Below are 22,162 nucleotides of genomic sequence, written 5' to 3'. Positions count from 1 at the left end.
AGAATGAAAAAAGTAGAAAACAGCCAAAACATTTAAAAATCTCCACTCATGGATTTCTGAAGAATTCTTTAGGAATTTTAGAAATCGTAGCCGTTTTGACGACACAAAACAGAGCTCTTCTAGAGATTTGTGGTTTTGGAAAGAAATGTTCTGACAGAAACTCCACAAATGTTTCTTTATTTCTTTCCAACGCAAAGACGACTCTTCCTGGGGTCCATTCTCATTATACAACACACATCAACAATACAGAGTTTCACATTCAATTCAATAATTAAGGTCAGACTTTAGAAAACAATTCAGGTGGATTACAATACGCAAAGCATCATTAAGTCAGGTTTTTTTTATTTTTTATGATTACATATGTCTCAGATTTATTTGAAAAGAAACATGATTACTTATTCTCTTAATTCCCTGTGGCAGCATATTGCAGTGTGAGATGGCTCGGTATATTAATGTACTTTATAGTGCATTAGATCTTGGCCGAGGCAGTAAAATTAGTATTAGAGGCTCGCCTTGTGCTAAAGCCATGCCTGTTTCAGGTGTGCAGTTTTATGCAAAGACAACACAGAGCTACAGTCCAACCTCTCCTGGACTTTCATCCATGACAGTTTTTGATGCATAGCAATAATATTTGTTCGAAAAGGACAACCCAGGGCAAGCCTAGCAGCCCAATTCTGAGCTATCTGGAGTTTGTTTAGGTGGTGTTAATAAGATGCACAAATGACTCTCATGATTTGTTTGTGAATCCAGCAGTAATATAGGACATTATTGCACATAGTTGAAGAGATTGTTTAGTTTATTCGTTTATTTGACAGGGACAATGTACATACTATGTTAATCTTACGAAAAGATGCTTTGTACCAGATTTAGCTCATGATAATTTCCATCTCCAGTCCCCAGGCAGGTGCAGTATTAAAACAGTACATTACAAATAACTGTAACAAATACATGCAATATCAGCTGAACAGTAACCATTTAACATTTATCAGATGGGTTGTTTTCAATAAACCATCACAGCCTAAAATGTATACAAAATAGTATAAATTGTTTGCTATGATATAATTGGTAAAATGTAAGTGTGCTGATGCTGACACAGCTGGTTATCGAGGGTGTTTTTCTTTAAGTGTTGAGAGAAATGATTCAGATCTACAGACAGATCCAGTTGTTTTATAAATATGCTCAGTAGAGGCCCCTATCACAAGCTTGTTTTGATATGTGGATATTGTGATGCATAGGGGAATACTGCGCGGAAAGAGGTTTGATGAGGCGTCTGACTTTGGGAAGGGGCATAAGGTGCACAAACAAGTTGCTATATTAGAGACAAATAAAAAAAATGAGTGTGTGGAAGTTTTCCCAGAACGGCGGACACATGGCGAGGACATGGAGTGATGAATAGCTAACCTTGTTTCCTAAACTCTGCTCCTGCGCACGGGCTTCATCACTATGCAGCTCTGTCTTCATACTTCTGGCTCTCCGGCTGATTTATTAGAGAGTACGACTCGCTCGCAAGACCTCGCATCAAACGCTTTAGTACGGCTGCGTACATAGCCTGCATGGAGAAAAATACAGCTTTGCTCATTTGTAAGATAGATGGCCTGTGGTCATTAGACTTGCAAAATATGCTGGCTCACATTCCCTGGATTTGTTTGTTTAAACATATTTAAATGTTGATATTTCTTTGATATAATTACCATGACTCATTGTATGCTTTGGTCCGTGGGTTTGCTTTTAATTGGAGCACATTTCACTGAGAAATAATGATTGATGAGTTCAATCTCTTTGTCCACAAGAGCAGTGACCTTTTGCTACCTGTTACATATTCATGCGGTCTGGTTGAGGAGGTCCCTTCAGGACAACACTTTATCAAAGGGAATATTTATTGTGGTATTAATGGAAAGAAGATTTGTCATTTTTAGAAGAGAAGGAACCATTAAAATGGCGGTGATCCACTGTACAGACGAGCATTACAACCATCTGGTTAAGATTTGAGACTTTCAGAAAGCTTGTGTCGCCCACTCAAAGCTCAGAGTGTCCCTTTTCTTGGCCACTATTAAAATGCTCTGTGTACGTGTGGATTTCTTTCTGGGATAGCAGCAGCCCTAATGTACAAGCTAAGAAGATTGTTCTATAAGCCTTTAAAAGATCATATCTGATAGAAACGAGATGAAACCATTTCAGGGTGAGCTTAGTGTGAGCCCCAGCACCGGTCCGAAAGGTGCCGGCTGCACAGGGCCCGGTGATTCTCTTATCTTTGTGGCCAAAGCTCTGTGGAGAAGCACACCTCCTGGCATTTAAAACACATGTCTGCGATAACATCATTGGTTCTTTTCTCTATCCTCGCGGCCTCTCCAGGGAGAATCGGCGAGCATCTCTAAATGTCACGTTAAGTGCTTCTCTTGTCCCGCGCTGACACAAAAACGAGGTGTCCGCAGAATACAAAGGAGCTGTGCATTGGACTGCTGCCATAGCTCAGAGAGAGAGCGACAGTTATCTCCTCTTCTCTTTCCGGCTCGCTCCCTCATTTGTTCCGACTGTCAAAAGTAACATTTAGTCTCTATTAGGGCTCCCAAACACTTTCACTTCTGCGCTCCCCTTTGAATATGAGTGTTCGCCCGACATCATTAAACAAAAATCATGGCTTTCTGGACAGCTGCTATTAACATCATGGTCCCTATAATTCAAACAATCACCTCCTTCTTGTCATCCCGGTGTATGTTGCTCTATAATTGCCCTGTAACTTAATATCAAGAGAGAGAGAGAGAGAGTGAGGCGTAATTAGATCTTGCAGGTAAGGAATCAGGAGCGCAGTGGTGTAGAAACGATGACTCCTTTAAATGCTAATGTCATAACAAGGTGCTACTTTGCCCGCCTGCCACTGCGACTGGAGTGTGAGACTGAAACGAAATAGCTCTGTCTTAGTTTGCTCCTAATAGCTGCTTCCACACGACAGTTTTTTATTAGTGTTCACAGAATCACATCCAAATCTGAGCAGGAACAGTCTCAGCTCTGGGCGAGGAGAAAGGCTTGTCCTGGAAGATAGCAAGTAACTGTTGTGTTAATTGACCGCTAATTGTCTTCAGGCTGTTTTTTCACAAGGACTTTCAATCCATAAGTCTAATCATTACAACATCCCTTCCGTTAAGTGTCTGCCGATGTTTATTCACCTTCGTGGGAAAGTTTGTCAGTAAATAAGAGGTCAAGCAACCGCTGCTCTTTTTGTTTTAGGAAGTTTTAAATACTGTTGTTTAAAGGATTTTTGGTCCGTATTGTTTATTGGACAGGACAGCTGAGGGAGGTAGAGTGGAGAGAGACATTAAGCAAATCTTAACCACAGCCTTTACCACTAGACACAGGACACAGGAAATTTGTTTTGAAAGAGAAACTACTAATAGTGCATTCTCTGAAAAAGTTTTGGCCTGTAGTGAGGGAGTGTCAATCTAGAAGTAGCCTATATTTCAGAGTATTTGACATGAATGCAATACGGTGGGGTGGATGTTTGCAGAGTGATTAGCAAGGCGATTCCCATTCCTGCCAGTACCTAATTTCCCCACATGCCCTTTATCAGCATAGGCATAGGCATGTTTTGGAAAAACGTTAACGTCTAAGTCTATGGGCTCTAATGTGAATGAGAAGGAAATAAATGAATACTTTGACTTCAGTTCCGTTTCCAATAGCTGGATTTTAGTACAATGAGAAGTTGAGGCAAATAGTCTGGAAAATGCAGAGGTTTTTTTTTTTTTTTTGCATACGTCCCAGTTTCAGATGATGATCCATTGATGTGCATGTTAACTTTTATACTTATGATATCTTACATTGTTCTCTCCGTATGCATTCGATCTCCAGTAGTGTTTCCTGGAAAAGATGTGCCGCTGCTGCGGTGACTGATTGGCCCGACAGAGCACAGGGCTCCTGGCTCAGTAGGAGGATGAGAAAAATCTGTGCAAACAGCGTCATTTGTCTGCTATATATAATACTTTAGCAGAGAGGTACCTCATCTGACCGGAGCAACATTCAGAGGGGACAATGAAAGGAAACGGTGGGATGCTTCTCGCTGCTCCCCTCCCAATGCAGCCCTCTCTCATCTCTCCTTCCCACAAGCCTGATTCACCACTTGTGACCCCTGCGGCTACCTCGTTCAAAATAGACAACAAAGTGTCTGAGATGAAAACCGGTGTGCAGTTGGAGATCGCCGCTTCGACTTGGAGCTGGCCGTGCAGCGGTGTGCGCTCTCGCTGTGCTGACACTTTCGTTTGTGTGGCTCTGCTGGTGAAAAGAGTATGGAACTGGCACTGTCACGCACCCACGTGTGAGTGCAACAAACACCAGGCCTGCTTTCAGAGAAATTAGAACAGTCCTTACAAAGTTCGTTATGATGCTAGAAACACATCGCACACAATAATAAAGTCAACATTTCAACTTGATTGGGTGTATTTTACAAATCACAAAGACTGTTTTTCTGTATGCTGTAGATCTTATGCAAAAAAAATAATCTTGTGTATAAAACCTGCTAACCTTGTAGTTTGGACCTCTACAGACATGTTCTGAAATGCAAATGGATTTAAAAACATACATTTCTTCTTAAACCAAAAAAACATCTATTTATATATTTTTTCCAAATTTGTGCACTCCAGATTTGAAGTCTTTATTAACCGTCCTAACATTTCAAAACATTTCAGCCACACAGCCCTCTCACTTTGATGATCAGACGCGCTTCATGAATAAAGATAGTTTAGGCTTCCCCCTTTACTCCGTGTACTTGTTATTGTGTTGGCTATTATTTATAGTGCTGCTGGGGCCCAGAGTGGCGCGAGTGGGTCTCAAGGGGGATTGGGAAGTGAAGCCAGTGCTACCTATAGTGGGGAAGATATACCACCTCACCCCCGCTGAGAACTTGGAGCAGGAAATGAAGTCATAAATCAAGCAGTAAATTGAGTGTAGGGCCGTGCTTACTCATCTCAAGAGGTCCGGTCCTCTTCCTCCACACAAGGCCCAGCTTCTTTTGCTGCGTGACTAATGCAACGCTGCACTTTTCTCTAACCCGTCTTTCCCACTTATTACAAAAAAAAAATGTTCTTTGTAACTCTGGCTTTTTGTAGGATTACAGTGTGGGAGCAGGAGGTGCATCGGCAGAGGTGGGAAACTCCAGCAGATAGTTGCCAACCACAAATGTGCACCCGATTTAGAAACAGGAACTCGGTATAGTCCAAGAATGTTTTCAATGAGACTTAACAGGCACAGGCAAATGAGTGTGGTGAATGGTTTGTTGTTGGGTACAGGTTGGTGTCGAGATGTCATAAAGGGAATCAGGTTTAATGAATTTGTTAGGAGAGTGTTGATGGGCAAGGAGATAAAAAATGTGTGGAGGCAAATGGTTTGGCTGCTAAGGGAGAAATAGGGTGAAGGAGGAGAGGCAGGTTGAAAGATGGAAGAAAGTGCATTCATTGGGCTATAGTAAAACATAGAATAAGTTTTTTCCAGCTTAAAATACTATGCATATTGTATAAATAATGTCATTTGCCACATTCACTTCACTAAGTTGCTAAGTTGTAACATTTACTACGAGCTCTATTGCCTGTTGCACCAGACCTATTGGCCTATGGCTGAACTTGTTTCCCTCATTGTGATGCAGCTGGTATATGAGCAGGGTGTCTTCACCGGACACAGCCTGAGAGGAGATTCTCTCCTGTCTGCCCCGGGCAACACTGACAGTCACAGGCCCTGTCCACAAGAATTAAAATCTCTATTTATCAAGCGTTGACTGGAGTGTCTGGGGACTGACCGAGAAAATGGCACACAGTCAGCCTCTTATAGCTCTGGGAGTTTGCCTGGGAGTTCAGCATGCTGGGACGTGCCCATGCAGCTTGTTATCTTGACAGCATTTGTGGTGCTAAAACATGCTCTCTCTCCATTTCATGTTGGCGCTCTGTGCCAACTTCACTACCTCGAAGAGAATCTATCCTTTATCTTCAGCTTCTCAACAACTCAAATATTATCCTTGAGAGCAAACAATGTGTAAGTGTAATAGGTGCGTGCAAGCAATGTCCAGGCACCCCGCTGAGCTGTGCATGCCATAAAAGAAGACAGTGCCTGATCCTGTTGCTCTCCATCACAGCAGCAGTAGGCAGCATTTTCCTGACAGAGAAAGAGAGAAAACGCAAAGGGAGGACACTTCACTCCTCTACAGTGAAGCCCAGGGAACTGCTGTGCCGAGGTACGATCTCTGCTGACATCTACTGGCCAACTGTGTGAGGGAGACAGCCGAGAAATCAAGCAGATTGGATGCAAATACAAATGGGCTAAAAATAAGTTTCATTTCACTGTATGAATTTGGTATCACTTTATTTTACAGTACCTTGATGCATTGTACTTAACTGAATTTAGTACAATGTAATGTGCTCTGAAACAATCTGTGATAACTTGTACCTATGGGTTACATACACAATGGAATAACTTGTATTAGTACTTTGTAGGTACAATTGGACAGAGACCCTAGGGGTTAGGGCTTTAGGTTAGGGTTGGGTTTAGAGTTATGTTTTACTACATTATGTACCTACAAACTACAAATACATATTATTCCATTGTGTATCTAACCCATAGGTACAAGTTATTGCACATTGTTACAGAGCCCATTACATTGTACTAAATTTAGTTAGGTACAATGTAGTTAGGGTAATGTAAAATGAAGTGTTACCATAAAGAAATTCCGCCTGGTAGAACCATTCCTATAAGATAAGTAAGGGCTTAATTGATCTCATAATGGAGAAATTCTCTCCATACTTCTACAATATTGATTTACAATAGCCTACTACAATACTGTAATGACAATATTTCTGAAGGACTCATGGTAAAAGGCTTTCATGCAGACTGTGGACTAACTCCACTCTAACTTGTGTCTTGAGTTGACTGCATGTGCGAGATTAGCCTCTTTTGTTCTGCATCAATCCCATCCCCTTATGCCTCTTTAAATTCGGACTGCAGTGTGTGAAGACCTCATTGCGAACGGCCAACCCGCTGTTTTCGACACCCCCTTTTCAAAGCCCCACAATCTTCTCCCTTCCCCCTTTATCCTTCAAAACTACACAGCCACAAAGCGCACAATAACAACACCGGATGTAGAAATCTGCTTATGAGGAAATAAAAGCTCTGCAGTGAGGAAAGTCCTTCACTGATCCAGGTTTGATGATACTAACATCTACTTCCTTTCGTGTTTACATTAATAACAAGCATGATGATGGAAATTTATCTACATTGATGTAAACCAGCACTTGAAGTTAATATTTCTTAAGCAAATGCACTTATTTTCGTCACTTCGGCCTTTAATTTGAAGGGACGTACCGGAAACGCCCTTTCCGACCACGTTGCCATTGATGGTTATCTTTTGTGAGCACGGATTTAGGAATGTGGAGACCTGCGACGTCACCCTCAAACCGCCTGGGGTCCCGTTTTCACGAAACTTTCTTACAAAGCTAAAAAAAAACCTGACATTAGCTTCAAGGTAAGTTTTCTATGGGACCTTTCACAACTCAGCCATACAATTACAGTGTGACATGTGCTGTGTTTTGTAATTGCAAAGTGTGTTAGTGCTTTTTTCTGTGGGATCTTGTGTTTTGCTCTCACTGCGAAGATGTCCGTTAGCTAGCCGATGCGAAAGTGCGATTGTGTGATGAAGTTTGCTACGATGCTAGCATTGAAACTGGGGGTTAAAAGAAGAAATAACAAAGACCAAGTTACTCAAGTTGTGTTTGTAACTTAAGATGAGTTTGATCTGTCTGGACATGCCTTTGCGCGTATGGTCAAGCACAGGTATTTAAAACGTCAATCTCCGCTAGAAACTGTGGTTATCGGTAACTTGATTCCACAAAACACCATCGTAGTTTGCATCTATCAAATAGCGACTAAATGCGTTCAAAAAACAACCCGCATTAGTGTGTTTTAATTGCTAACTATGTGTTGCTGCCAATTCCCCCCCGGACACTCTGTATCGCAAGCACAGTGGGGCAAACATGTCCTAATGCTCTCCATGTTTTGGTAACATTTGCTCCCCAGGGACGCTCGTGTGCGTCTCCATGGTAACGGCGGCGTTGTGGCTTTGAGCAGCGAGGGGGCGGAACCGGCGAGGGGACGACGACTGTTCGGCGCACCGCTCTCGACAGAGGCGTAACAGCGGCGGAAGATGGTAAGGAAAGCGCGGCTGTGCACGGACACCAGCTCGTAGTGGCCTGCAGTGCTGGAATCTCGCTGTGCTCGTTTATTTTTTTCTTGCTCTTTGTACTGGCATTCATGAGATCAGCTTGGATATGGAAATGAGCGTCTTTTCTTTCTTGATTTCAGCCATTTCAGGGGGGCGTCTATTACCCCTACAGCCGTGACACCCATGGGACTCATTCTTCAGCTGGGATTCCCTCCCTCCTTAATTCTCCACTCAGCCAGCAGTTGAACGGTCATTGTGCGCCAGGTATGACTCCGTCCAGCGGCGTCTCCACGGCTCCCCCCTTCAGGTTTCGACCTCGAAGGGAGAGCGTGGACTGGAGACGTATTATTGCAGTGGACATAGACGCAGTGGTCAGTCAGATAGACGTGGATGCCCTTCAGGAGCACATCACCGCTGTAACGTTCTGCAGCTTGGATAGTGAGCGTTGCCCGCGGTGTCAGAGTCCTGTAGATCCTGCTCTGATCAAGCTCCTGCGCCTGGCCCAGCTCTCTGTTGAGTGGCTCCTGCATTGCCAGGAGTTTTTGACACTGAACCTGAATTCAATAGAGGATCGGCTAGAAGCTGCTGGAAAAGACCGAGAACAGCTGCTGGCTCAGCAAAAGGCGCTTCAAGAAAAGATAAAGATGCTGAGTGGGGAGCTAAAGCACAGAAAGAAGATGATTCGCAACCAGCAGGAGATGATTGCACCAGGCGTCAGCCACAAGGTATGATATTTGATTCTGTTGCCACGTAAATACAAATATGTCACATGTGTATAGCAGGCTGACAGCTATCACCCTCCTCTGCCTGACTCCTCCCCCTCCGAGCCAGGCTCTGTCATTGTTCTATTGATCTGTTCACAGCTTGCTTTGAGCTGTGTGGAACTAAAAATGCCACGGCCTTTCTCCAAAGATCTATCCACACAGTATAATTTGTCAGGAAATAATCAAAGCTTTTGTTGTCTATGTTGTTGTGGCATGGGTTTAATAAGCTTTAAACTTGGAGTAAAGGATTAAAGCTGTAGAGCAGATGGTGTCATTTTGTGGCAATTACTCAGTAAATCCACATATAAAAAGGGGACGGCATTTAAGTGACATCCTCTATTGTTTTATGTGTGATTATAGCAACGTCATCTTTCTTTCAACAGGAGTCACTTTAATTCAATTTTATTAATCACTGCTCTGCTTTTTAGTGTGCACTTTGACTTCTGATCTGGCCTTTTGTTTCCAGGGCAACACAAGCAGCTTGTCTCAATAGTATGTGGTTGCTAGGTGTGTGTTAGCAGCTCAGCTAACACCAATGGCTCAATAATTGATAGAGAAGCCATGTGTGAGTCCTCTCAAAACCTGTGGTGTTTGTTTAGTAATGTCATCCATACGTCACCTTCACCGAGGCCTTAATGTGTACATTTTATATAATTTCAGCTTTAGATGTCTTAATTTAAAATGATTGCTAGCTGTCTTTCAATCTTTGCCATATGGTGCGTCGAGATATCAGTTGCAGCCTGATTAACATTGAATGAAGTCACAGCATTGTGGGCTGTAGAGCTAAATGTAGCGTGTGATGTGAGTGTGTTTATGGTGGGGAGAGAAGCGTGGTGTCTTCTGCCTAAGGGAAGGAATCAGCATCACTTGCACTATCTGTCTGGAGTTTGGACTGGGCTGTTGATGCTGATCTGGTTCTTTTAAAAATCCTGTTATATAAGGGCTCCATAAAATAGTAATTACAAATAGTTTTCTAGTTGTGATTGTTCATTTCATTGTGCAAAATATACATTTTTAACTGATAATTTATGTTGTTGTCTGCTTTGCCTTTTCAATTAGTGTCAAAACTGTGATAAAACCTTTCTTAATGCCATATATCTCCAAAAACACATTCAGCGACGCCACCCAGAAGAGCATGACAGACGTACGTACATTTCATGTTTTTCTGGAATAGAACTTGCCAGACAGACTGTTGATTCACAGTACTCTTAATATTCCCCTTCTTTAGAGGTGCGATCAGACAGCGAAAACAAATCGGAGATTGACAGGCTCAAATCTGAAACTACAAATTTAAAGGAACAGATCATTCAGCTGCAACACGCCTTACAAACAAAAGCAGCTCAGGTACAAACACATTCAAATGATGTTATTTACATGGATGATGTCCTTTGTTAAATCTTATTTATGTTCATTTCAGGAAAAAGAGCAGGAGACATTGTATCGAGAGGTTCAGCGTGAGCTGGATCGTTTTAAGGCTGAGGAGATGGCACGTGTGGACAGAAAGTTTGAGGACAACAGGGACGGCCTGCGGCGGGAGATGGAGTTCATGTATAATCGCAATATTCAAGCACTTAATGTACGCACCGTTTTGATTTGAACTTTTTACATGTGTAACATTATGTAGACATTTATCTTTTTTTTCTATGGTGACTTGTTGAATCTTAGGTAGTTAGTCAGCAACCATCAACCAGACCAGAAAAGTCCAGTCCTGTTCAGATGGAACCAGAGAAAGACCAGAACAGCTTTAAAGAAATGTACCAACAAGGTTTACGTAAACTTGAGCAGCAACTTAAGAAACAGGTAACCAACTATTATCACACAAAATGGTCTAAAAATGAATAAAAAGTCCTTATAACCTCAAAAATATTGTGTTTAGGAAAAAAAGTGGGAATTTACAGTGCAAGAAATAAACGCTCAAAATGAATTAGAGAAAAATGAAGTAAGTTCAGCCTTTTCCCCATGTTACAACACATTTTCTATGGTATATAATTCCTCATCTGTCTCTTTCTCTGTGGTGCAGTTGCGGAATGACCTGAACAGACTGCAGCTGGAGATGTCAGAGCAACGTGAGCTGAGTCACAGGCAAAAGCAGGAGTTTGGCCGAAAGCTGCAGGAGAAGGAACAAACGATCAAGTCTCAAAAGGAGCAGGTCAGTCGTCATTCACACGATCATCACAGCGCGTTTTGCCGACAGGAAATGAGGCGCAGGGTCAGGGCTTATTCAGGATTTCCTTTATTTGTTGCATTCACTTACACTGCATTGAAAGAGCCCGTACTGTGCTGTGTTACAGATGAAGTCATTGAACTCCAACAAACCAGCTAAAGTTGTCGAAACTCAAGGTACATTAACAAAACTATAAGCCTATTCTTAAATGTGTTTTTTTTATTTGTTTTCAAATGTTCAAACTGTTTTTATTTTGTATTTTTCAAGTGCTTCACACATCTGCAGCACCAGAGCCGAAACCAAAGAAAGTTGTAATTGGTAAGTCACGCTGAACATGTTTCAATGGGGCAGAGCTTTTTGATTCCTTTAAAAAATATCTATCTTTTTTAGCTGTATCTATAAACAAAAAAACATCTTAGTTGATCCAGCGTACTACTGCCTAATTACGCTTGATTTACCTGCCCTTTAATGACCTCTGACCTCCTGTGCTGTCCAATCAGAGGAGCCTCCCTCTGCTCTAATGTTGGACCCCATACAGGAGCTGTCAGAAGAGGATAAAGGTAAAAGAGAGTAGCAGAGACGCTTGAGTGCATGCCGTCTGCATGGATGCATCCGTCTGTCCGTAGAGGTCATTCCATCAGGAGTTTAGTGTTGAATCATCTTAACATGTTCATAGCAAACGCTTTGAGATGATATCAAAATACGTTCAAATTGGATCATAGTCAGTTCCAGTCTGCTGTTCATTAGTGTAAGTGACATCTTTCATGGTGCAAACGTGCATGTAGGCGTTCTCTTCTGGCTGCCCCACATAGCCGCAGAGCTCTTCCATTATTTTGGCATGAAAAGCGTGTGTATCGTTCAAAACAATGCTGTTATCGCACACTGACAGTTCCCTCTTTGCAGAGTCCAGCAGCATATCTGAGGCAAAACCACTGCAGAAAAAAACAGAGCGAGCCCCAGAGAAGAAACAGCGCACGGCCACCAGTGTTCTGAAAAGGGAGGCCAACATCAGGACAGAGATCAGGCCCGACCTGGAGGAGTCCCTCATCAGAAAAATGGAAAGCTATGGAGTCAAGGCTGTGAGTACTAGCACAATCTCGCCGCCCCAGTGTTGTCAATAAGATGGTTCAGAATGCTCATGCTCAAGCTTTCTCAGTTACTTTTGGTTTTAAACATTTGATCTGTCTCTCCACAGAGTTGCTGTAGCCTGAAGACCAAAGAATTGAGCTCCATAATGAACAAGGTGCGGTCGGAGCGGGAGAGCGCCGCACAGAACATGCCTGATTACCGGTCTTGTCATGAGCAGATAAGAAAAGATGTGCGGGAAAAACTGGGAGGGAGCAAGAGAGGCAGTGATCACAGAAGCGGTACTGAAATCAAAATCTGTTTTTTGGAGCATGTTCTGGCATTTATCCGTGTAATAAAAAACAACGTGTATTTCCGTAGCGGTGCATTTCCGCACTCGCTCCAGTAGCCTGCCAGCTCGAGCAACGCAAGTGAGGTCCGCATCTGCAGAAAGGCAACCCAAAACCCCTCAGCCCGCCCCCAGGGCCAAGTCCGTGCCACAACCGAAGACATCCACACCCAAGGACAAGAGCCGGTGGAGGAGGAGCCCTTCCATGTAAACATTAAATAAATGATTTCTCGCATGACAGGTTTTGATATTCGTTTGACACCTAGTTAGACATGAACGCACTGCGCCTTTTATTACTAACTCCGTGAAAAGTAATGAGCCTCATTTTAAAACATTAGCGTTTCAGAGCAGCATGATATTAAAAAGTGATCTTTGTGTAACTCTCAAGGACACCTCCTTTCAGTTCAGACGAAGAATCTGAAGAAGACGAGGAAGATGAAACCGATACAGAGGAAGAGCTTCATCTCGACCAAAGGAATAAACCCAGTCTGGTCCAAAACAGAGCTACACCTGTTTTCACCAAGCAGGCCTCAGTGTTCTCCGCCCACAGCCCGCAGTCCAGCGGGGTAACTGGAGGGGTGACCAGAACAGCGGTCACTAACATGGATGACAGTGATGATGACTGGTCAGAGGTTAGCGAGTTACAGGAGATCGACCCGAAAGGGCTGCACAACTACAAAGACCAGAATGGGAACTTGGAGAAGAAAGGATTCGGGAAAGGTAGCTTGAAATCATGTCATCTTTATAGAGAGACTGACTGAAGAATGAGATAATGATTTTTGCTTTATTTCAGAAAACAAGATTAGTGAAATGGCCAAAAAGATGGAGAAGCAGTTTACAGAAAGACTGGGCAAGAAGCCAGTAGGGGGCGTAAGCATCTTGCCCGAAAGGAAAGATGAAGTACTGGAACTTTCGGTAGGTTGTATGAATATTTATTGACCAAAGTTAACATGAATATTAATTTATACCTGTTAACGGCAGTGCACAGATCTAGAGGAAAGCAATGAGTGGGCGTCATCATCTTTGGAAGAGAAACAGACCAAATCTAAACCAGCGCACAGCTCCGCCCCACTGAGGAAGAGTTTGGACTCCAGCACCAGTGTGTGGGGGACGTCCACCGGAAAGGGACCCAGATCACGTTAGTCCCAGCACTGCCTTTGTGTTTCATAGTGCATCGAATATCTGCTTTTCAGTCCATTTCAAAGTAATGCTCACTTTAAACCTGTCTTGCAGATCTGACTGAAGCTGGTACAGGCAGCACCTTGAAGAGCAGTTTGTGCTCCTTCAGCGACATCAGCGATGACGACTTTAGCAATAATTAATAAGGAACTAGAGCGGGCCATTTACCTCAGCCAATTCCTGACACCTCTTCAGACAACGCCAAATAGCAACCTACTAAAGGCAGCACTATTTCAAAAAGGAGATTAGACTGTTGAAAACTGTTTTCATGAAATAAGGAAACATATATCACTTCTTAACATATCTTAGTTTGAGATTGCACTATTTTCTATTTGAGGAATAGAATGCCAACTCTGTAATGCAGATGAATTGTAATAACCGTAAATACAAACAAATGATCAAATGTTGTTTTTAATCCTTATAAAACACTGTTGTTGCTGTCTGTTGCCAGTGCTTTGTACACTATATTTTGTAAGTTTGTTACATGTATAGAAAGTATTTATATAAAACAATAAAAAGGTTTAATACAAACTTGGGTCAATGTAGCAATTCTTGTCACTATACACAATTATTTTCAGGTGATTTTTAAAAACTAATTCTAATGTCTCAAACAAAACTGTCCCGGTTGTATGTGTTCATGGTTTTTGCCGATCGTGTTCCTCTTGTGGTTCTGCTCTTCCTCCCTTCGTAGAACAGAGGTGGCACCAGCGTCACTCTGGAGGCGGGGGCCATGTAGGTGCGTCTGGTGCGGGCCGTGACGTAAGTGCCGGGAACCCTGCGCCTTCCTGAGGAACTGTGGACGATGCACACAGTGGTCAGTGAATCATTTCTATAGCAAATTGTGACTGAAATGCTCAAAATGTTACCTTGACGGCAGGCCCTCTTTCCCTGAGAAGTAAGCCTGCACAGTTCCCCCTGTGATGAGCAAGATGGAGCCTCCCCATCCCACAAAAACAGCAGCTCCCAGTTCAAATCTAAATGTGAGATTATACCATTATCATAAAGGTATTTCTACACTGATGCGTTATACTACTTTACACTTACTTTTGTGCCCTGAAATTTGGATCCACAAACTCACTTATGACTTTATGGCCCCACCAGGAATATGTTATCATCCCACAGAATCCTACCAAGCAAATACACTTATTACACTTGTTATAAACTGTACTGTATGTTTCTTTCTGTATGTTTTACCTGAAGCTAAGTAGGTGAGCGCTCCAGCAAAGGTGACTCTTGCATTGACGACGTCTGAACCACCGATTTTAGTGCACTTCATCCCAATGAGAGTGAGGACGCCGCCGAAGAAGCCAGTTATGACCGCGCACACGGCCAGGGCTCGGCAGGCATGTAGAAACACTAGGAAATGGACAGTATTAGTAAAACAGTAAGCTTATGGAACCTGATGCGGGTTCAGGAAGTTTTCACAACCTTCCATTTATTCTTATGGTACTACAATGTACGTCCAAATGCAATGGAATGGTTTTGCAGGGGCCATTGTGGGCTTTATTTTCATATTTTTCCAATTCATCATGTATTAAGATAATCAGTGTATTTTTCTTACCAATTGAAAACACATTTATTTGATTTTAGTATCAGACTGCTACAATAGAAAAATAGTCAGAAAACTTTCTGACCCCTCTATGTGATGTCTCACCAGGCAGAGCCAACATGGAGGGGTAGTACTTGCAGTCCGAGACCCCAGTAGTGTCCGATACGCAGTCCATCCACAGGTTGGAGTAGTAGTTGGCCGTCGTCAACACAATGCTGCCTACTTCGGAGAAAGTCCAGTACTCGGTCGGGAGAGTGGAGCAAACCAGTATCCATCCGCAAAGGCAGCTCACAAAGGAGCCGATCTCCACGTACATAACCACAGTCCGGTACTTCATGGTGAGAGTGTTTCCTCAAATGACGAGAGCTGCTCTGAAGCCCTGTGAGCGATGCTGCTGATGCATCCTCAGCAAGTTGTGGAGGTTTGGCAGGTTTCTCATCTTATCTGTTAGATGCGTCTGCTCTGTCAGCACCTTCCTCTTCCCAGGACTCAGGTGGTTGAAAAGATGAAGTCATGGTTTTGAATTCTACCACCAAATTCACCTTTATTTTTTTGTATTTAGTGTATGTTATTATATTCATGCTACTATAAGTTACTGTATTTTAGGCTCCACTGCCGTTCCAATGGTTTGGGACACTGCGTTCTACATTTATTTACTTAGTACCATGCCTTGTTCCTCTCTATTTATAAAGCCTTGTTTACAGTCCACAATGACAACATACTTTCTCATCTCCGAGTCTCCGAGAACTGTCTTGTTATGTAAATATAAACATCCACAGCCCAGAACTGACTGAGAGAAAACACATGGCCCTAGGAGAACATGGCCACATAAAAACAAGTTGTTTACAGACCGTACATGGAAAGCAGATGTTTCTAAAATGCCACTCATGCGATGCTGTGCTATTGTTTCTCACAGGTGATGTGCTTTATGTCAAATGTGTGTGTGAATTGAAGATGATTTTATATTTTAAATGACAATTGTTCATAAATGACAATTGTTCAACAGAGACATCATTCTAAAAGCATAAATTCCCTATCTATATCTAAAGCCACACCACGGAGAATTTTACACGATAAATAAAACGATGAAGTATATTTATTTTGTTTGAGGTTTTTAAAAAAGGTTCTCATCCAAATCCATTCTTTGATTCTTTGATTACCCACTGCAGTAATAGCTGGTCAATAAGAGCATGTTTTGCACCAATGGCAACAGTCTAGTCCAAAATGTTACACAGTGTGCCTTTAATCTTTTATTATCTGTTATATTATTCAACATACTGTACAAAATGTAATATACAAAACAAAAAGCTACAGTTACAGTTTACATATTAACCAGTTTTAGTTTATTTAGGATAGAAAAGTGTCATAACATATATAAAAAAAACTGAAATAACATAGAACCAGGTCAGCAAAAGGCATTATCCCTTGTTACAATGGTGTTTCCACTAATTACGGTACTGTAATGTAACTGACCAATATCTTGTTTTTTCTCTATATGTAGGAATTCTTGACAAATGGCACCGATTCACTCCTGGAAATGCCTGATATTGAAGACACAGTCCGGCTGCTCCTGCTACTTCTGCTGCTGCCCCTGGATTCCGTCCTGGTGGATACGCTGGACCTGGAAGACCTGGAAGACCTCCCAGACTCCGATCCGGACCTGGAGACTGAACTGCCCCGGGAGCCGGCAGACCTGGCCGCCCGCCCCGACTTGGCCGAGCGTCCCGTTTTGGAAGAGCGGGCCGTCCGGGAGGAGATTTCCGAAACGTCCGAGCGTCTGGACGAAAGCTCGGAAATAGAGGAGAGTTTGGTCCTGGAGGTGACGTCGGATTCGGTGGACAGCGCCGTCGTCGACTTGTTGAGGTTGGTGGAGGTGTTCTGTTCCACGTCTGGCTGTGCTTTGACAGCAATCGCCCTAAAAACACAATTTAATTTGAATGAATCTATATGCATTTATCTGTTTTTTCTTTTTGTCTGCCAACCGTTAGAGTATTAACAGATTATTTTTGAAGAGAAAATGAACTCCTGGGAAAGCACTAAAGGTAATGATGAATTACAGCTGTGAAAATGGTGCATTACATTAGATCTACAGCAAACAGGAAATCTCAAACAGTCCCCTATAATTCCCTCTATAGCTGCAGGCCTCGGTTGCTCACAGAAAAGGAGTGTGTGCATATGTTCACTTTTACTGTCAACATGTGGCCTTCACTCCTTTATTGCGGAAGTGGAGCGCTTTCTTTACAATTGCCCCCTGACTTGTTGAGATAATAATTAGATGTTTGTGCACTCACACTGCCTCCCCTCCTCCACACAGCGGCTTGCACACGGACCACAGGTAGAAGAAACCGCCTGCCATGTGGAAGGCAGAGCCCACCCAGCCCAGGAACAGGGGCGTCCCGAGGTCAAACCTGCGTGTAAGGACATCAAGTGTACTCACTGCTTCTACTACTAATAATAATAATGATGCATCCTGTAATCTACTTACTTGAGGCCATCAAAGTCAGGACTGAAGTATTCCACTGACACATACTGAGCATAAACGGCGTATCCACTTGTAGACAGCACACCTGAAAGACCAAAATGATAGATAATAAAAATCCTTTGCCTTAGAATTTGAAGCACATACGATTTATGAAAATATTTACCACTGATAATGTGGCACCATCCTCCTGCGTAGACCTTCCTGTATTTGGAGGTGTCCTGGCCTCCAAGATACGTGCACTCCATTCCCAACATGCTCAGCACAAAGCCAAGCATGCCCAGTGAAAGGCCAGCCATTAGCAAGCCGCGCACTATTTGGATGTGTCCTAGATTTTTAAATAAAAATGTGAGGAATTGATCTTCTTTGGAGGGGGGTTTAAGCAAAGATCTAGACTGCGCTGATCCTCATGGGAAATCCCTTGGTCAGTTTTGCTCAAAATACAATATAAACATCTTTAATTCGGACTCTGGCACATGCTTACCTTCCACAGACCAAAGCACAGGGAAGTCGTAGCAGTTGCTGACAGCCGTGGAGTCCGTAAAACACGCTCTCCAAAGGCTCGACCAGTACCACGCCACTTTGATGATGGAGGAGCCCCCCATGCCGCCAATAGAAGTCACTTTCCAGCCCTCCATGGCCATAGTGCAGGCCACAAAAATCCACCCAAGAACGGTCATGAGGAAGCCCCAGATCTGCACCACTCTGATCTTCATTGTTTCAAGCTTCCAAGTTAATTTTACAACTGCATATGTTGATGTTTCTTATCCATTTAAATTCTGCAGACGCCAAGAGCTGAAGCTGTGTGCGTCCCTAGAGTCTTCATCATCAGTGAGTGACTCAGAACAGGAGCTCATATCAGGTATAAATCTGGGCTATTCAGCTACTTTCCTAAAACAAAACATGAGGGCGAAAGATAGTTCCCATGGATGTTTGCAAGTGCTAAGCAAGTGTCGCATTACTGCTCAGTTTCTTTCACTTTCCCTATAATGATTAACTATACAGTGATGAACTAACACTAACAATTTATGAAGTCAAACTGATCTTCTGGGCCTGTGCCAAAGAGCTACTAGTAGATCTCGATCATGATCAACTGGTTAGTGACCACTGATTTCTGACATTAATCTACTTTAATCTCCTGAAGAATGTCCAAATATTGGCTGTGAAGTGATTAGGATTGATGCTATGGCCTAAGCATTGAAGGCCATGTACATTCTTCACTCTGCCCCAGGCCTTAAGTCTGTTATTAGTCATATAATATGACCTCTTTGTATGAAGGGTTCATTAGCACGGCAGCATTAGTCCTGCTTTTATGTGGGTTATTAAAAGATACCGGGGACGAGGAGGAGATGATGGATCTTTTTTACCTTTAAGTTATTAGATACATCTTGATATAATAATCAGTTATTAAAACATCAATGGGGTGATCTTATTATTTAGAGGTAATAAAGGGGTTGATAATGTAACTTTAAGATTTATACATGGTCTGACATTTGAACACATTGAAAACCAGACTTCCCTTATTTCAAAGACATCACCTGTATCTCAAAGCAATAGAATGTAGATGTTAAATGGACCATCTCCTGTAAGCTTTACTGTGGGGTTTTTCAACCATTGTGATGTGATGCTGCCACCTAGTGGCATAAAAGCTCCTTGAATATAGTGGGAACATAAAAAAAGTCACATGGGTTTTGCCATTTACTTAGTGCCTTGTTTATAAAAGTTCAGATATTTCATTGTTTCGAATAATGCAGCCTTTTACTATGTGTATTATGAGTATTGACCCCCAGCACTGTTCACTGATCTGGCATTGTAAAACACAGCCTCTGTCGGGTCAAGTATCAGAAACAGAGTTTGGAGGTTTGTAAAGCAGAGCATCGCAGTTCTCCTGATTATATTCCCGGGTGGAGATAGATGAGGAACGATCTGAGGAGATCAAACCGAGTCCCAGTGACATTCAGAGGCTGGACAGAAGTATGTAAATACAGCTAAATCCATGACAATGTACTATTATGTTATTATGGTCACAAGAATGTCCAAAGCATCTCTCAAATACACATTTAATCTCAAGGGAATTAGGGAGGAGGTTTTGGGCACAGGTAGTGTGTTGAAGGAGACTGCTGAGTTTGAGGGAAGCTTAGTGCCAGATCATATTTCCTGTTCTTACAGAAAAATCAACATGTTATTTTAACAGGTCACTGACAGAAACACAGTAAGCTGACGCGCAATACAAACATGGACATTGTACACAACCCTTTCTTTGTGTTTACACAGTTGACAGAACATCACTGCAGCATTCCACAGAAGTGTTCATCCGTATTTACACATATGCATTTCTCCCAAACTGTCTGTGCTCCTGTGTCTCTTTGTGCAGGCTGCTCACTGGTTTACTGGGGCTGGGCCGTGCGGTGGCAAAAGATGCTGCTCCTCTGTAAGAATACTTCTCCCTGTGCAAAGGAGAGAGTACTTTGTTTGCTTGCTGAAAAATTCAACATTTCTCAGTACAGCAGCAGGTGAAGGTGACTTTCATAGTGAAATTATTACAAGAGCGGAAACAAAGGAAACATTCAGGCAAAACACGCTGTATCACAAGAACCATCAAGCCATTTAGACTGTAAGTTATGAAACAAGATGTGGGCATAGATTGGGAAATGGGACATATAAGTGTAATGAAACTTCTTTATGCTTCTCTGATTCTGGTGACGGACACTTGCCTCAAAGTGTATCCACAAGACAGCGTCAGACAGAATACCAGCCCTCCTATAATACAAAGGACGGAGCCAGACCAGCCAATGAACAGAGCGGCTCCCAGCTCAAACCTAGACAAAAACATGGAGAAAATCATGAGGTATGTGCGACTAGGGACTTTGATCTTGATCTGCTGTCAGCCAGACTCTCCCTCTAATCCTCACCACTTACTTCTGAGCAAAGAAAAGAGGGTCAAAAAAGTCACTGGTGATCCGGTGAGCGTATATGGAGCATGCAGTCATAGAGCAGAGCCCTATGACAGAAACATGTGTAAAAAGTTTTTCTTCATTAATGAGTAGAGTATCATTTTCCGCTTACCACACAGGATGAAGTGGAAGCCGGACAGGACAGTCAGGCGAGCTTTGGTGGTGTCCGAGCCCCCGATCTTGGTGCACTTCATCCCCACAAGGGCCAGGGCAGCGCCGAAGAATCCCAAGCACACGGCAGCAATCATTAGACCCCTGCAAACTTGGATGTAGGCTATAGAACAAGAGGAAAGTAACTTCACATGAGCTCAATAGACTCTGTTCTCTAGAGGCATTTTTTTTTGTGTATAGGATGCCAGTGTCATTTTTTCCCGTTAATCCTGATTGCCAATCTGTGGTTCTCAACCTTTCCACACCTCCCAGTTCCATTAAATCAGGACTTTAGTAGGTCTAAAATGGAGCCAAAATACATAAACCTGGGCTAAATCAAAACCTAACTTTAATCTAAACCAAGTAAAGACCAAATATAAACCCTCCTCTAAAGCTAAAGCTAGCCTTTTAAAAAAAGCATAAACAAAAATGTATTTCAGAAAAGAAAGATTAACCTCAGTGATAAAATTCCAATGTTGTAGACCATAGAATTTAATATGATGGGATTGTACCCTCCACCCATTGGAAACTACATTGTCTTACATAAAAGTAAATAAAATCTATAAAAACATTAGTTTTACTTAACAAAACTATATAGTATTAGAACAGAATTAGGTAATGTGTGTATTTGTCTGTATTTAAGTTGCATTTGTATATTTGATGAGGTATACAACACTAAACTCACCGTCCAGAGCCAGCATTGAGGGAAAGTCCTTGCAGTTGGAGACTCCAGTGGAGTCTGTGACGCAGGTCTTCCACAGATTTGACCAAAACGTTGCCGTGGTGATGACTGTCCCGTCAACGGAGGACACCTTCCAGTAGTCGGTGGGCAGCGTGGACGACACCAAAATCCAGCCTGAGATAGTCAAGAGGAAAGCCACTATCTCCGTCGCCATTCTCCCCATCCTCCCTCCTGCGTTTGGCCTTGACTTTTTGGACGCTCGGAGGGGCTCACAGGTGAACTAAATGGGCTGTGAGGTGGGAGGGCCTGTCCGGCAAAGGTACGTCAGCATCTAAAATGGCATCACACGTTTCTGCACAATCACTGTTTGTAACATTGTGTGTGTGGTCAGGGTTTGGGGGGAGGCGGGGGACGTACTATTCACTGCCCGTCACTCTTCACCATGCGGAGGGTCCTGCAAGGGGATCTGCCACAGAGGAAGCCTTTAATTGGAAGGATCTGAAAAGTCATGGGCACTAGATGGGGAGCAGTGATAGCCAAGGCCATGACAGTGATTCACAAAACTACTCACCTGTATGAAATGCATACTTGAGCTCCATCTAGTGGACTTGGTTTGGACTATTGATCCATGTGGGA

The 22,162-nt window shown here is 42.8% G+C and overlaps 4 protein-coding genes across 9 annotated transcripts; 1 reads left to right on the top strand and 3 right to left on the bottom strand.

The window, feature by feature from the left end:
- The first annotated feature begins 7,387 nt into the window (after positions 1-7,387).
- Positions 7,388-14,172, top strand: dzip1 (DAZ interacting zinc finger protein 1). Of its 6 annotated transcripts, none has more exons than XM_079581557.1 (19): positions 7,388-7,495; positions 8,047-8,176; positions 8,332-8,916; positions 10,015-10,099; positions 10,184-10,299; positions 10,373-10,531; positions 10,633-10,755; positions 10,832-10,894; positions 10,976-11,104; positions 11,247-11,295; positions 11,387-11,437; positions 11,620-11,679; positions 12,023-12,198; positions 12,315-12,486; positions 12,566-12,740; positions 12,937-13,253; positions 13,327-13,448; positions 13,515-13,671; positions 13,767-14,172. In XM_079581557.1, exons 2-19 carry the CDS (start codon positions 8,174-8,176, stop codon positions 13,853-13,855), a joined length of 2,631 nt encoding a protein of 876 aa, XP_079437683.1. In that variant the 5' UTR covers positions 7,388-7,495; positions 8,047-8,173; the 3' UTR covers positions 13,856-14,172. The 6 variants fall into 6 exon arrangements, with proteins under 6 accessions (XP_079437683.1, XP_079437681.1, XP_079437685.1 ...); XM_079581555.1 differs by having other exon boundaries at positions 12,922-13,253; XM_079581559.1 differs by lacking the exon at positions 10,832-10,894 and having other exon boundaries at positions 12,922-13,253.
- A 146-nt stretch (positions 14,173-14,318) lies between these two features.
- Positions 14,319-15,710, bottom strand: cldn10d (claudin 10d; the record flags this gene model as incomplete). Its single annotated transcript, XM_079581648.1, has 5 exons — positions 15,367-15,710; positions 14,907-15,068; positions 14,757-14,838; positions 14,579-14,686; positions 14,319-14,505 (listed from the first exon to the last, which is right to left on the bottom strand). The coding sequence occupies exons 1-5, from the start codon at positions 15,596-15,598 to the stop codon at positions 14,319-14,321; spliced, it is 771 nt and encodes a 256-aa protein (XP_079437774.1). The 5' UTR covers positions 15,599-15,710.
- Positions 15,711-17,548: 1,838 nt separating this feature from the next.
- On the bottom strand, positions 17,549-18,456 carry cldn10e (claudin 10e; the record flags this gene model as incomplete). Its single annotated transcript, XM_079581719.1, has 4 exons — positions 17,549-17,669; positions 17,747-17,828; positions 17,907-18,068; positions 18,225-18,456. 4 exons carry the CDS (start codon positions 18,454-18,456, stop codon positions 17,549-17,551), a joined length of 597 nt encoding a protein of 198 aa, XP_079437845.1.
- A 1,045-nt stretch (positions 18,457-19,501) lies between these two features.
- Positions 19,502-21,866, bottom strand: LOC306981909 (claudin-10-like). Its single transcript, XM_079581649.1, has 5 exons — positions 21,530-21,866; positions 20,807-20,968; positions 20,660-20,741; positions 20,451-20,559; positions 19,502-20,183 (listed from the first exon to the last, which is right to left on the bottom strand). The coding sequence occupies exons 1-5, from the start codon at positions 21,747-21,749 to the stop codon at positions 20,061-20,063; spliced, it is 696 nt and encodes a 231-aa protein (XP_079437775.1). The 5' UTR covers positions 21,750-21,866; the 3' UTR covers positions 19,502-20,060.
- Between the last annotated feature and the right edge of the window lie 296 nt (positions 21,867-22,162).

This window comes from Gobius niger (assembly GCF_951799975.1).
Source record: "Gobius niger genome assembly, chromosome: 23".
Classification (NCBI taxonomy): Eukaryota; Metazoa; Chordata; class Actinopteri; order Gobiiformes; family Gobiidae; genus Gobius; species Gobius niger.
This window is presented reverse-complemented; position numbering and strand designations above follow the sequence as displayed.